Below are 15,291 nucleotides of genomic sequence, written 5' to 3' on the forward strand. Positions count from 1 at the left end.
AGGTTTTCACACAATAATTGAATCATGGCTCAGGTTACACTGTGTTCCAGCTGTAAAACAAAGAGGTACGGCAAGAATCCCCAGGGAGGTAGTGACAGATTTTATTTTCCTGGGCTCCAAGATGGGGACTGCGGCCAAGAAATTAAAAGACGCTTGCTCCTGGAGAGAAAAGCCATGGCAAATCTAGACAGCACACTAAAAAGCAGAGACATCACCCTGTCAACAAAAGTGCGTATAGTCAAGGCTATGGTCTTCCCAGTTGCAATGTATGGCAGTGAACGTTGGACCATAAGAAAGGCTGAGCGCCAAAGAATTGAGGCCTTTGAACTATGGTGCTGGAGAAGACTCCTGCGAGTCCCTTGGACTGCAAGGCGATCAAACCGGTCAGTCCTAGAGGAGATCAACCCTGACTGCTCTTTAGAAGGCCAGATCCTGAAGCTAAAACTCAAATAAATAAATAAATAAATAAATAAATAAATAAATAAATAAATAAATAAATAAATACATACATACATACATACATACATACATACATACATACATACATACATACTTTGGCCACCTAAGGAGAAGGAAGGACTCACTGGAGAAGAGACTCATGCTGGGAAAGATTGAGGGCAATAGAAGAAGGGGACGACGGAGAACGAGGAGGCTGGATGGAGTCACTGAAGCAGTAGGCGTGAGCTTAAATGGACTCCAGAAGATGGTAGAGGACAGGAAGGCCTGGAGGAACGTTGTCCATGGGGGTCGCAATGAGTTGGACACGGCTTCGCAGCTAACGACAACAAAGAATCCCCACAGCATCCTGGGGAAAACAATGTTAACAGCTTAACTCGGGTTTATTTTCTTAATTGCGAAGCTCCGCCTTTCCACGGGTTTCCTGTTGGTATAAAAATAAAGGCTCCCTTTACTAACAGGCTGCTGTCTTGCAAGTCTCACACTCTTTTATCTTTCAAATGTGAATGTTTGGGTGGGTTTTGTAGCTACCGGCTTTAGATAAGGCTGCTGCCCAAAACTGCAAGCTGCGTTAAAGGGGCAGAGCAGCCCCTGAAGCTGTCTCTCCAGAGAATCGATTTATCCTTCAAGTTAAGAAAAGCTGTCGTCCGTATTTGGATTGGGCGATTTATTCTCCTGCATCCAAATCTGATCTTGTATGTATTTCGTCCGCAGTACCCGTAGACCTCAACTTCAATATTACTAAGGAACTGGCTGGTTCTGGCCATAAGTAGGCCGATTCCGCTACTCGTCTCTTAAAAGTGCCTTTTTTTCTGTTTTCTGTTTAGAATATCTGAAGTCGTCTGGAAGTTGAGTCACGGCAACCTCTCTCCTTTTCCAGCTGGTTCGAAAACTTCAAACGATACGCTTGACTCAGTTTTCAGGCTTTCGAGATACACTGAGTGATTAGCACATCACACGAGCTGTTCTGTACTACTACTCCTACATACTAGGCTAGGGTATACAGTGGTTGGCTAGTTCGTAGTTCATGTAGTAGCTACTACAGCTTTTTCCCATCGAGCTGTTTATAGGCCTTTTCTTTGGGTGGGGGAGGGGAGTTTGAAATAATTTTGAGAACTTTGTTGAAGCATGTTTTTAGAGAAGTATTTAAACTAAAGGCAGAATGTTCATTCCACAGCTAGTGTATGCTATAGTAGGGAGGATGGGATGGGAAGAAGAAAAAGATAAATTGAGTGTATCCTTGGCTTTCGTTACAAACTCAAGAGCCAATTTTACTGATTGTGTGTCCATTTTTTTAACTCACCTCTGCTTGTTATTCCAGTGAAAAATTAAACGTACGGTAGCTGCGTGACCCCAGCTTTCCCCTACAGAAAGGAGAGGGGGAAGACAAGAGGAAGAAAAATGAAGGTTACCAATTATTCTTCCAACGTATTTTAAAGGTACACAGCTGGCACATACTGCAGCTAGGAAGCGCCAGCTGCAAAGAAATAATAAATAAATTCATGACAGGAAAATGAGCAATTATGAGCTAAGATAAACCCTCCAAGCTTTGAGAAAGTGAGCAGGTTTCCTACGCAAAAGGGATACTAAATACCTGCACGACGGAATGATCGATTGAGATAGAACAATTCACAAAGACATGCCCTGTTCTCTTTCTGCCTTGCGTGAATTTTCTTGCAGGCTTTCAGAAAATTGAGTTAGAAATATTTGGGAATAAATAAAACAGGGGTTTTTTTTAAAGAAAAAACACAAAACCTCACAAATATAGAAGAAAACATATGTAGCTTCTTGGGGTTGAATTGTGGAGTCCTTGGTGCTTTCTGAGCTTGGATGTTTTCTTGTAGATGTTTCCCTACCCACCTACCTAACATCATCAGTGCTAGAAGGGAGCGGTTTGTATAGTGAAGAAAGGAGGAGGAAAGGGGAGAGGAGGAGGAGGAGGAGGAAGGAAGGGAGGAGGAGGAAAGGGAAGAGGAGGGTGGTGGAGTCCTTGGTGCTTCCTGAGCTGGATTGCTCTCCTCCAGATGATTCCCTACCCATCTACCTAACATCATCAGTGCTAGAAGGGAGTGGAGTTTCTGGAGAAGGAAAAGGGGAGGAGTGGAAAGGAGGAGGAGGAGGAGGAGGAGAACTGTGGAGTCCTTGGTGCTCTCTGAGCTAGGATGCTTCCCTGCAGACATTTCACTAACCAACTAAGTTAACATCATCAATGCTAGAAAGGAGAGGGGGGAGGGGTCGCTCTTACTCTATACCAGGGGTAGGCAACCTTGGCTCTTTTACGACTGGTGGACTTCAACTCCCAGAATTCCTGAGCCGGCATGGCTCAGCTTGGAAACCTCTCCCTTTCCCCTCAGCATAGCTGACTCAGGAATTCTGGGAGTTGAAGTCTATTGCCCTAATTCAGGGGTAGGCAACCTTGTCTATTTTATGACTGGTGGACTTCAACTCCCAGAATTCCTGAGCCGGCATGGCTCCAGCATGGAAAGCTCTCCCTTTCCCCTCAGCATGGCTGGCTCAGGAATTCTGGGAGTTGAAGTCCACAAGTCATGAAGGGGCTATAATTCCCCATTCTGGCTCAGGAATTCTGGGAGTTGAAGTCTATTGCCCTAATTCAGGGGTAGGCAACCTTGGCTCTTTTATGACTGGTGGACGTCAACTCCCAGAATTCCTGAGCCAGCATGGCAACCTCTCCCTTTCCCCTCAGCATGGCTGGCTCAGGAATTCTGGGAGTCGAAATCCACGAATCGTAAGAGAGCCAAGGTTGCCTACCCCTGGCCTATACACATTTGCTTCCTCTGCCAGTCTCGGTGGGGATGCACCAAGGATTTCGCCTCGCCAAGGAGGCTCTCCTGACTGAAAGACACGGTCTGCTTAGCCCAGTCATGCAAATATTTTTTTTATCAATTTATCTATGTATTCTTTCAATATCTATAGCCACCCATCTCGAGACAAAACTTGAAAGTTTGTCATTTGCTCATGAGCTCTAAACCAAACCTCGCCTCGAAGGGAGAAACAAAAGAACAAACGCTGCCAAAGGGCTTGTGAGGCTGGGGCTTCTGTGATTTATGTTCAGCGCCTCTGGCAGCCAAGGCTCCCTATAGCCTTTTTCTCCTTTTAAGCAGTACAGGTCTAAGGCGGGAGTAGAACTCTTGACTCTCCTGGTGATTGGCCCAAAGTCGGCCAGCTGGCTTTCAGGTCTAAGGCGGGACTAGAATGACTCTCCTGGTGATTGGCCCAAAGTCGCCCAGCTGGCTTTCAGGTCTAAGGCGGGACTAGAATGACTCTCCTGGTGATTGGCCCAAAGTCGGCCAGCTGGCTTTCAGGTCTAAGGCGGGAGTAGAACTCTGACTCTCCTGGTGATTGGCCCAAAGTCGCCCAGCTGGCTTTCAGGTCTAAGGCGGGAGTAGAACTCTGACTCTCCTGGTGATTGGCCCAAAGTCGCCCAGCTGGCTTTCAGGTCTAAGGCGGGACTAGAACACTGACTCTCTTGGTGATTGGCCCAAAGTCGTCCAGCTGGCTTTCAGGTCTAAGGCGGGACTAGAACTCTTGAGTCTCCTGGTGACTGGTCCAAAGTCATGGAAGCCAGCTTTCATCGCTAACGCGGAACTAGAATTCACATTCTCATGGTTTTTAACCAGGTGCCTTAACTACTAGGCCAAATTATCTGAAACTGTCACAAGATGTTCCAGAAGCACCTTCGTTGTTCCTTTCTGGGTCAATCTCCAGCTTTGCTCGCTCTGTCTTTGTGCTTAGCTCCGTGCAGAGATGGGAGGTCTGAGGGCGACAGGCAGGGCCAGAAAAGCTATAGGGAGGGACATGCCTATAAGTTACAAGGGGTTGAGTCTGACTCAAGAGATTTTACTGCTTGCCTCTCCTCAGAAGTCCATGGGAAGGAACAGTTGCATATCTGTCCCATGGTAAAATTATTAAAGATGGGATAAAGATATAATTAAATGAATGGAAGAATGAAAAAAAAGGAGATGATGGTTTCTGGGGTTTTTTGTTTTTTCCCCCAACGATCCCTCCCAACGATCTGTTCAAGATTATGCTATGGGGGTGGCGGCGGTAAATGCATAAAACCTGGGGTTTTTTTTATGATGCTTGTGAGCCGCCCAAAGTTGCTCCACGGCAAAATAGGCAGCATATTAAAAAATTCCGACTGCTGGGGTCCAGGAAAAGAGACTTCTCTTCCGTTGCTCCTACCCTGTGGAACGCTCTCCCCTTTGGAGGTAAGGAGATCCCCTCTTTACTGGCCTTCCCAAAAGGAGTTTAAAAGACAGGACTCCGCGGCCTCATGTGGGGAGCATGAAGCCATGGGGCTGGTTATTCCTCTGAAAGCTCTCCCTTGGCTTTTTCACTAACTTCAATCTCTTGCCTCCCAATCCTTTTCAACTTTTACATATACTGTTTCACATCTTAACGTTTTGTCATGCACTTCCCAGAGTCCCTCGGTGAGGAAGACGGGCGGTACAGAAGGGCAATCAATTAATCAATCGTTCAATCAACCAACTGATCAATATTTCAAAAAACAGAATAACGGAGCTGGAAGGGACCTTGGAGGTCTTCTAGTCCAACCCTCTGCTTAAGCAGGAGACCCCTAAACCATTTCAGACAAACAGTTGTCCAGTCACTTCCTAAAAACCTCCAGGGTTGGAGCACCCATAATTTCTGGAGGCAAGTTGTTCCACTGGTGGTTGATCGTTCTGACTGTCAGGAAGTTTCTCCTTAGTTCCAGGTTGCTTCTCTCCTTGACTAGTTTCCATCCGTTGCTTCTTGTCCTGCCTTCGGGCGCTTTGGAGAAAAGCTTGACTCCCTCTTCTTTGGGGCTGCCCCTGAGATACCGGAAGACTGCTATTGTGTCCCCCCTCATCCTTCTCATCATTAAACGAGACATATCCAATTCCAGCATTCGTTCCTTATATGGTTTAGCCTCCAGTCCCCTGATCACCTTTGTTGCTCTTCTCTGCACTCTTTCCAGAGTCTCAACATCTTTTTTACATCGTGGTGACCAAAACTGGATGCCGTATTCCAGGTGTGGCCTTACCAAGGCTTTGCAAAGTGGTATTAACGCTTCACGTGATCTTGAACGCAGCTGCTTCTAGGTTAATATGGGGAGGGGGTGCACTAGGGCTCCTTCTTTAAAAGACCTCATATGGAAGCAAGGGCTTGTTCTGTTTCTGGGTTCAATTGTGCCTCTATAAAAGCCCAACAGAGAAATCCCAACCTCACCAAATTCTCCACTGATTCATCTTTTCCAAAGGGGACTAAATCCTTGTATGTGCTTTGCCTTCAAAATGTTTAATTGCTTAGGAAAGTGGAGCAGACCTTAGCAATCTCGTCAGGCTTCTTCCTCTTTCTTTTTTTCCCCTCCTCTCTCTCTCTCTCTCTGTAATACACTACTTTCCTGTGAAAGGACTTGAATGCAACCATTTAAAAGCCAAGGCCAGAGCCGGGATGCCGAAAGAACAATAAAGGTACAAACAAAATGGAACGCAGCTCCTGAAGAACGCTGCTCTCTCCCTCATGAGAAACTGGGGTGGCTTTTGAAGGAAAGAAACTTAATTATTCTTGCTGAGGTCTGACCATGTCATTTCATTTCCAGACAGATTTATCGAGCCTGTCTCTCCACCCGTTCTAGACAAGGCTGCTGTGTAGGCAGAAGATGGATTGGATTTTAAAGCGGCCATTTAAGGGAAATGCCGAGAGATAGCTCACCCCGGTTTGCCTCAGAGCAAACTCCAGAAGCATAAAATTGGGCATCTGCTGGCCTCTAGCAAGTACACCGCAAACTCTACCCACTTCTTCATTATCACACCCAGAGGGAGAAGCGTTATCATTCTAATAGGAGAATTCTCAAAATTAAATGTCTAGAGTCTAGACGCCGGTGGCACGTTGCCAGGTCTCATCACCAGGCTGGCGTGAGATTTAACATTTGCAAGCTGGGATTCGTTTGCGAATTATGAATACCGTTTCCATTTCAAAGCAGCCGGTGGAGGGGGAAACTTGTTTTAGACTCCGTAGCAAAATGCAGTGCTTCTAAACGATCCTAGGAGATTAATATTTGATCTCATTACTCAGAAATATCAAGTAAAAGCCATCTCCAGGATAAGCCAACTCGGGAGGTCAGCTTTGTTAAAGACAGATTTGTTAACGAAGCCCTTAACCTAATTCTTATAATGCCTGGTAGATTCCCTCCACTTTCATCTGTACTACTTTCCAAAGGAACACATAGAGCAAAATGAAAACCCACAAAAACCAAACCAAGCTAAAATAATCATGATGGTCTTCGGTCACTTTTACGGAATAAACAATTTCTAAAGACCTTTTCATGAATGAAATAAAAGAGAGGGGAGAGAGGGAACAGTAGGGTTCACTAATGGATTTGTTTATGCTGCCAAGGATAACCAAATCTGCCCTACTTGGAAGTAATTTGAAAAAAGAGGTGATGTGAGAGAAAGCAAAAGCAGGTTCCTTTTAATGTAGAACTTCTCTTTTGACACGTCCTAAAAGCCTTGCATCTAAAAATATCAGAAATGTTTATTAATCACTGGAATGCCGTAAAAGCGGAGAGCCCGCTTGGCGTAGTAGTTAAGGTGCTAGATAGAAATCAGGTGACGGTGAATTCTAGCCCCGCCTTAGACCTGAAAGCCAGCTGGGTGACTGGGCCAATCACCAGGAGACGGTGAGTTCTAGTCCCGCCTTAGCCCTGAAAGCCGGCTGGGTGACTTTGGGCCAATCAGCAGGAGACGGTGAATTCTAGTCCTGAGTTAGGCATGAAAGCTGGCTGGGTGACTTTGGGCCAATCACCAGGAGATGGTGAGTTCTAGTCCCGCCTTAGCCCTGAAAGCTGGCTGGGTGACTTTGGGCCAATCAGCAGGAGACGGTGAATTCTAGTCCTGCCTTAGCCCTAAAAGCCGGCTGGGTGACTTTGGGCCAATCAGCAGGAGACGGTGAATTCTAGTCCCGCCTTAGCCCTGAAAGCTGGTTGGGTAACTTTGGGCCAATCACCAGGAGACTGCAAGCTCTAGTCCCGTTTTAGGCATAAAAGCCAACTCTGGGATTTTGAGCCAGTTGTTCACTCTCAGCCCAACCCACCTCACAGGGTAGTTGTTCTGGAAAAAAACAGGAGGAGAAATGTATTAGGTATGCTCACTGCTTTGAGTCACTTATAAAGTAATAAAGGTGGGATTAAAATCTAATAAATAAATAAAGCAAGCAAGTTACCAAATTGGCGGAACAACCTTTATTCCTAATTTGATCGTGGTGCTTTCAAAGCATTTTACAGGCCTTAAAAGCAATCCAAGAAAATGACATAATGCATCCTACAAGCTGCCAAGTCTTTTTTTGGGGGGGGAGGGGGAGGGGTTTGCCTACCAAACATTCTGGGCCATATTTCCCACAATCCTCTTCAATCTTGATGGCTGAAACTGACCGGCCTCAACTTCAAAGAGATTTTTGAGGAACCGTGATTTATTTGCAAAGTCAATGTGGGCAAGGCGGACTCACTCAACAGCTTTATTGCTCACTTAACAACTGCAGGGGTTCGCTTAGCCACCGTGGCAAGGAAGGTTGTAGAATGGGACAAAAACTCACTCGACAAACGTTTCGCTTAGCCAACGGAAATTTTGGCCTCCGCTGGGTTTCATGCGTCAAGGACCATTGGTGGTCCCCCGCTCAGCTTTAAGAAAGGAGACAGTTGGATAATAGTTGGAATACAAGGGCACCTGCACTGCTTCACCCAGAGTCCAAACAAATGAGAGAAAGGAAGAAGAGGACGAAGGAGGAGGAGGAGGAGGAGGAGGAGGAGGAAGAGGGGATGGATGGATGGACAGACAGACAGATGGACGGGTAGACAGACGGACGGACGGATAGAGATGAGAGAATGAGAAAGATGATAAATAGATGAGAGGGGAAGGGGAAGAAGAAGAGGAAGGGAGAGAGAAAGATGCAGAGGGAGGTTGAGACTCCAACCTAGAGGAATTCTCTGTTGCTTGCTGGAGATTATTCTCTTCCCCTCAACTGTTCCAAGAAGAAGGGAGGAAAGTGCTGACTGGCAGCTGAGGGAGCAGATGGCAACCCTCGGGGAGCTGGATCCAGCCCACGGATTGCCGGTGGCCGACCCCTTAAATCGATTCGCTTTAATTTGCTTTGTAGTCTTGACTGTCTGCCAAAAGGCAGGGCAGGAGACGATAGGTCAGCGTTTGAAAGCAAGGGTTTTTATTTGTTTTATTATTATTATTTTTTGGTATTATTGTTATTTATCTGCCGGCCCACTTCCAATCCGGCGTCCTCCAAGGACTGCGCTTTGGATTCTCTTCAATTTATCTCGCATCTCTGCCAAGCGGATGAACTGCTGAACACACTTTTAAAGGCGCTGCGCCTCTGCACATCCGCCCCTGTGCCCAACCATCAAGGGAACCGTTAACGCGATTCAGAGGCGGAAGGAATGCAGGAGCTATTTAAAAAAGCATTGCGCTTCGGTCATCCTCGTCAGGCGGCTTTAACCCAGATCTTTGCCTTCTTTTGGGGGGTGGGGGGGTGGGGGTGGAGAAAGAATGAATCTGGACCTTTTCTGATCGAAAGGTGAAGGAGCCCCCTTTTAAAATTGCCAGAAAAGTAGAATCTCTGATGATAAAAAAGCTCAGGCTGCTGGAAACGGAAGAGTTTCAATGCAACACAGGTAGTCCTCGGCTTACAAAAGTTTGTTTAGTGACCGTTCAAAGTTACGACGGCACTGGGGGGGAAAAAACAACAACAACTGACTTACGGCCATTTTTCACACCACTGGCCGTTGCAGCATCCTCAGGGTCGTGGGATTTACATCTGGATGCTTGACAGCGGACTCACATACGCGACGGTTGCCGTGTCCCGAGGTCACGTGGTTCCCTTTTGCAACCTTAGTTAACGGGGAAACCAGATTCACTTAACAACGGGGGTCGCTCCTTTAAGAACGGCAGCGATTGGCTTGATGCAGAAGTCGTAAAATGAGGCAAAACTCCCTTGACGGATTTCTCACTTGGCAACATAAATTTAGAGCTCAGTGGTGGTCGTTAAGTTGAGGACTACCTGTATATGTTCCAGCAGTGTCACAAAACAGAGGAAAGCAGTCAAGACAGGTAAGAATTTGCTCTCCAAGGCTGAGGGGGGAGGGACGAGGGAGGAAAAAAAAACGAGCAAAGAGTCGTAATGTGGATGTCATCCAAATCATCATTTTGAGATGATCGACTGATGGGAAAGCAAAGATTGATCTGTCTACAACTCCGACACATTTGCACTTGAAGATCTGCTCCAGGACCGGCTGTTCTCAGAAAAAAACACTAAACAGTGTCGGATCTGGCTAGAACTGGGATGGAAGCACGTCAGGGAATCACGGGCTGTAAGCTAAACAAATCCCAAACAACCTGAAACAAAGCAACAGCAAACCACCTGAAGAGCTGCCAAGAAAATTAAATGGATGTGTTCAGGAAGTCCCCAGCAGTCAAGTTCACCTCAAAGGACGCTTTGCTTAAAAATAAAAGAGAGATTTGCTTGACAGGAAGCAGTGGAGGGGAACAAAAAAAAAAGTCCTTTCTGTAAACCTTTTATTGAAGCTCTGTTTGGCTTCCCCAGCTCTTTTAACTATAAATTTTGATTCAGGAGATCTCATTTCAGCACAGAAAATTCCCCGTATTTTATTACCTTCGGTACCTTTACCTCTCCTAACGGGGGAGATGGGTGGCATATACATTTAACGAACAAATAAAAGTATCTTTAACCAGAGTAGATCTGTAATGGGACGGGTGGAGGACCTTGGGAAATGAGGGGAAGAGAAGTTGGCTAGTAAACAATCAATGATCGCTCTTATCATTTAAAGGTGGAGGGAATGTTAATTTATTCCTCAGAGATCTCTGACTCCGGTCAATTTGGTCTTCCTAAGTTGCCCCTTCAGTATTTCTAGAGATGTTTTCATATCAAGAACGCCCCGTGTTAAGTTAGCAGCTCCACGGTTAAAATGGATATTCTGGAGTTCCCGCGATGACAACCATTTCTGAAATTCTTTTTGTCGTTGGCTACAGAAAGAGCTAAGAGTCTCGGGACAACTTAAAACTAGCCAATATATATTATTACATCAGTTTTTCAGGACTAAAATAACAGAGATGGAAGGGACCTTGGAGGTCTTCTAGTCCAACCCCCTGCTCAAGCAGGAGACCCCATATCGTTTCAGATAAGTGACTGCCCAATCTGTTCTTGAAAACCTCCAGTGATGGAGCGCCCACAGTGTCTGAAGGCAAGCTGTTCCACTGGTTAATTGTTCTCGCTGTTAGGAAGTTTCTCCTTAATTCCAGGTTGCTTCTCTCCTGGATTAGTTCCCATCCGTTGCTTTTTGTCCTGCCTTCAGGGGCTTTGGAGAATAGCTTCAGCCCCTCTTTTTTGAGGCAGCCCCTGAGATACTGGAATGCACCAGTGGTCTGCTCCACTTTCCAAAGCACCAGAATGCAAAACAAGACACAATGGAAACAATGAATGGACTACAGGCAGTTAGATGCAATCACAGCTAAGGCCATGGCAAAACAAGAGTTCTAAGCACGGGACTCTTAGTCCCGATAAAATGTTCTCCGTATGAATATAACTTCAGAGAGAATTCTTTGGTAAACAAGACTGACCATCACTGTACTTTTTGATCCCAAGAGAGAAAGTGAAATGTAAGTAGAGGAGAAAAAAAAATCTCCTCTAACAGGAAGTAAAAATGCTTACCTAAGGCAGGTACCAAAGAGGAACGACTTTGTTCAAAGCGTGTGGTCATCTGATTGGTCAACACGACCTGAAAGAAGCAAAAAGAGAGAGAGAGAGAAAGAGAGAGAGAGAATTTACATCAAATATAGGTAGTCCCAAACTTACAACGATTCACTATTCAGTTACAATGGCACCGAAAAAAAGTGACTGATGACAGTTTTTCACACTTACAACCATTGTATCTTCGTGGTCACATGGTCAAAATTTAGATGCTTGCCAACTCATATTTATGACAGTTTTACCATCCTGAGGTCACGTGATCAACGTTCGTGACTTTCTGACAAGCAAAGTCAATGGGGAAGCCAAGATTCACTTAGCAACTGTGTTATGAACTGAACAACTGCAGTGATTCAACTTAACAACTGGCCTCAACTCCCAGGATTCCCCAGCCAGCATGGGAGTTGAGGGCCACAGGATGAGAAACACCAGCTTAGACTATAACAGCCCTTGTCACTGATTACTGGTTGTGCTAAGGCTTATGAAGTTGGATCCCATCAAAGTTGCCCCAAAGAAGAAGTGGGTCAATGTATTCTCCAAAGCACCTGAAGGCAGGACAAGAAACAACAGATGCAAACTAACCAAAGAGAGAAGCAACCTGGAACTAAGGAGAAACTTCCTGACAGTGAGGACAATTTAACCAGTGGAACAACCTGCCTCCAGAAGCTGTGAATGCTCCAACATTGGAAGTTTTTAAGAAGAGACTGGACAGCCATTTGTCTGAAATGGTGTAGGGTTTCCTGCCTGAGTAGAGGGTTGGACTAGATGACCTACAAGGTCCCTTCCAACTTTATTATTATTATAACTTTTGGAGAGCCACAACTGCTGGTGATGACCTATAAAGCCCTAAATGGCTTGGGTCCAGATTATCTGAGGGAACACCTGCTGCTGGCATCAATTTCCCATCGTCCTGTGTGCTCCCACAGGGAGGGCCTTCTTAGGGTACCGCCGGTGAAGGATTGCCGGCGGGTGACTCCCAGAGAGAGGGCCTTCTCTGTGGGTGTGCCTGCCCTCTGGAACCAGCTTCCGATGGAACTTAGGACTGCCTCCGACCTCCGCTCATTCCGCCGGGACCTGAAAACCTGGCTCTTTGAGCTGTCGGGCCTAGACTGAGGGGTTTTTAACTGGTTTTTAATTGGTTTTTTTAACTTTTAAATTCTGGGCTTTCAATTTAATTAATTGTTTTAACGTTTTCTAATTTTTTGTATGTTATGATGTTATGATTTTAATTGCCCTGTAAACCGCCCTGAGTCCTATGGGAATAGGGCGGTATATAAGTCAAATAAATAAATAAATAAATAAATAAATAATAATAATAATAATAATAATAATAATAATAATAACAACAACAACAACAACAACAAAACAACAACAACAACAACAACAACAACAACAACTTTCCCACCTGTGCCACAAGTAGATGTGGTATGGCCACTTTCCCTAATAATGACAGCAATAGCACTTGAGACTTACTGTATCTACCGCTTCACGGCGCTCTACAGCCCTCTCTAAGCGGTTTACAGAATCAGCATTTTGCCCCCAACCATCTGGGTCCTCATTTTACCGACCTCGGAAGGATGAAAGGCCGAGTCAACTTTCAGCCGGTGAGGCTCAAACTCCTGACAGTGAGCTGAATTAGCCTGCAACACTGCATTCTAACCGCTGCACCACCCGCAGACTTAACAATTGTCATTAAGAAAGACAAAAAGTCTGGATAGTGGAGCTGGAGACAGGCGAGTAGAAGCGAAAGAACTGCAGAAGATAACCAAATGCAAAGACCTGCAAGCAGAAACAGAAGCCACTGTGGCAAAAGAGAGCGAAGGCAGTGCCACTAGTAGTAGGTGCCTTGGGTGCAATACCAAAACAAAAATTGGTGGAGAATTCTAGGGGTTAAAGGAGGTTGTGGGAACAATCCCACTCGTTTTCTTTCTGAGACATTTCACCATTTGAATTTTGACTTGTTCATCACTGCCAACATTTAGCAAACAGACCTCCGTCCTTGTACCAAAAAGACTGCCATTTTGAGCTATCTTAGCAATACAAAATGTGCCCATTAAGCACAGGTGCTCAGTAACTCAGAACAGGAACTATGAAGGATTTGTTCATCCAGCACATTATCTAAAGAATCCGATGTCAGCATCCAGTGCAGAATAACAAGAGTTGGAAGGGACCTCGGAGGTCACCTAGTCCAACCCACCTGCTCAGGCAGGAAACCCTATACCATTTCAGACAAATGGCTGTCCCGTCTCTTCTTAAAAATTTCCAGTGATGAAGCACCCACAGCTTCTGGAGGCAAGCTGTTCCACTGGTTAATTGTCCTCACTTGTCAGGAACTTTCTCCTTAATTCCAGGTTGCTTCTCTCCTTGCTTGGTTTCCATCCGTTGCTTCTTCTCCTGCCTTCGGGCGCTTTGGAAAATGAATGGAGTCCCCTCCTCTTTGTAGCAGCCCCTCAAAATACTGGAATGTGTTAAACTGGGGTGCAGATCGATTAAACTGGGGTGCGTCTGAGTATTCTTAGCTGGGGTTACTGCTGTAATGTACTACGTGAGGCTTCCCATTGGTATTTTGTTTAGCCAGCTTGGGAAGTAAAATTTTAGGCTCACAGACTGATCTGCTAGGGCTGCTCTGTGTTGTCTTCTAACACTATCTGAGGGAAAAACACACGGATAGGCTTATTTTTAGTAGCCCAGCCATGAAAAAGAAATCCCAGCGTACATACAGAATCACGGCTTAAAGAGGAACTAGGTTACCTGGAAACAGGAAACAAGTAACATTCCAGAACGTGCCTAAGCTTCGTCCTTTTTAACCTGGGTGGGCTGAAAAAAGCCCACCTATAAATAAATAGCTGTAGCTCCAGCGTCTCATCTGTTGGCATGAAGCCAGCTAGGACTGCAGCACCACCAGGCAGAGGTCAAAGGATGCGGCCACAAAGGAGAGGAAAGGCCGTTTGCTAAGGAATTTCTTCCACACTGTCTCTCAGCAGGACTTGTTTCCTCTTGACAGGATTCTGTCTGTCTATTATCTGTCTGTCCCTCTGTCGATCTCAAAGGTGCTTTTCCCAAAGGCAACTGGACTCTCTTTATTTTTTCCTTGAAGATGCTTCTCTTCTCATCCAAGAAGCTTCTTCAGTTCTACCTATCTAGCCGTTTTAGGTTAGATAGGTATATAAAGGTAAAGGTAAAGGTAAAGGTTCGCCCGCACATGCGTGCTAGTCGTTTCCCACTCTAGGGGCCGGTGCTCATCTCTGTTTCAAAGCCGAAGAGCCAGCACTTGTCCGAGGACGTCTCTGTGGTCATGTGGCCGGCATGACTAGACGCCAGAGGCGCACGGAACGCTGTTACCTTCCCACCGTAGTGTTCCCTATTTTTCTACTTGCATTTTTACGTGCTTTCAAACTGCTAGGTTGGCAGAAGCTGGGACGAGTAACAGGCGCTCACTCTGCTACGCGGCACTCGGGGTTCGACCCGCCAAACTGCCGACCTTCTGATCGACAAGCTCAGCGTCCTAACCCACTGAGACATCGCGTCCCTCAGATAGGTGTATATATACACACAATACTCCTCCTCTTCCTCCTATTATCCCCACAACCACCACCTGGTGAGTTGGGTTGGGCTGAGAGCGTGACTGGCCCAGTCACCCAGCTGGCTTTCATTCCTAAGGTGGGACTAGCAATAGCACTTAATTTAATTTAATTTAATTTAATTTATTAATATTTCTATACCGCCCTTCTGCCGAAGGACTCAGGGCGGTGTACAGGGCAAGAATAAAACACAGAGTTACAAAAATTAAAAGATAATTAAATACATGCCCATAAAAACAGTTGGTACATTAATAAAAACCCCAATAAAATGATAGTAAAAAAAACCCCACCAATCCCCCCTCAGGCCAGGCCGGCTTGTTCGAACAGGTATGTTTTCAGATCGCGGCGAAAGGAGCGAAGATCGGGCGCCGTCCGGAGCTCAACCGATAACTGGTTCCATAGCTCCGGGGCGCCCACAGAGAAAGATATCCCCCTGGGGGCCACCAATCTACATTCTCTGACCGGTGGCACCCTGAGGAGTCCC

General features: G+C 45.8%; 1 protein-coding gene across 2 annotated transcripts in view; it reads right to left on the minus strand.

Annotated features, from left to right (window-relative positions):
- The window catches only part of RAD51C (RAD51 paralog C), a 72,665-nt gene that overhangs the window by 28,970 nt on the left and 28,404 nt on the right, over window positions 1-15,291 (minus strand). For both annotated transcript variants that reach the window (XM_081312863.1, XM_081312864.1), the window contains exons 6-7: window positions 11,191-11,257; window positions 1,760-1,820 (exon numbers count right to left, since the gene is read on the minus strand). In XM_081312863.1, coding sequence (XP_081168989.1) covers window positions 1,760-1,820; window positions 11,191-11,257 — 128 coding nt within the window. The remainder of the gene's footprint in view (window positions 1-1,759; window positions 1,821-11,190; window positions 11,258-15,291) is intronic.

The sequence above is a fragment of the Vipera berus genome (assembly GCF_964194415.1).
Source record: "Vipera berus genome assembly, chromosome: 1".
Lineage (NCBI taxonomy): Eukaryota > Metazoa > Chordata > Lepidosauria > Squamata > Viperidae > Vipera > Vipera berus.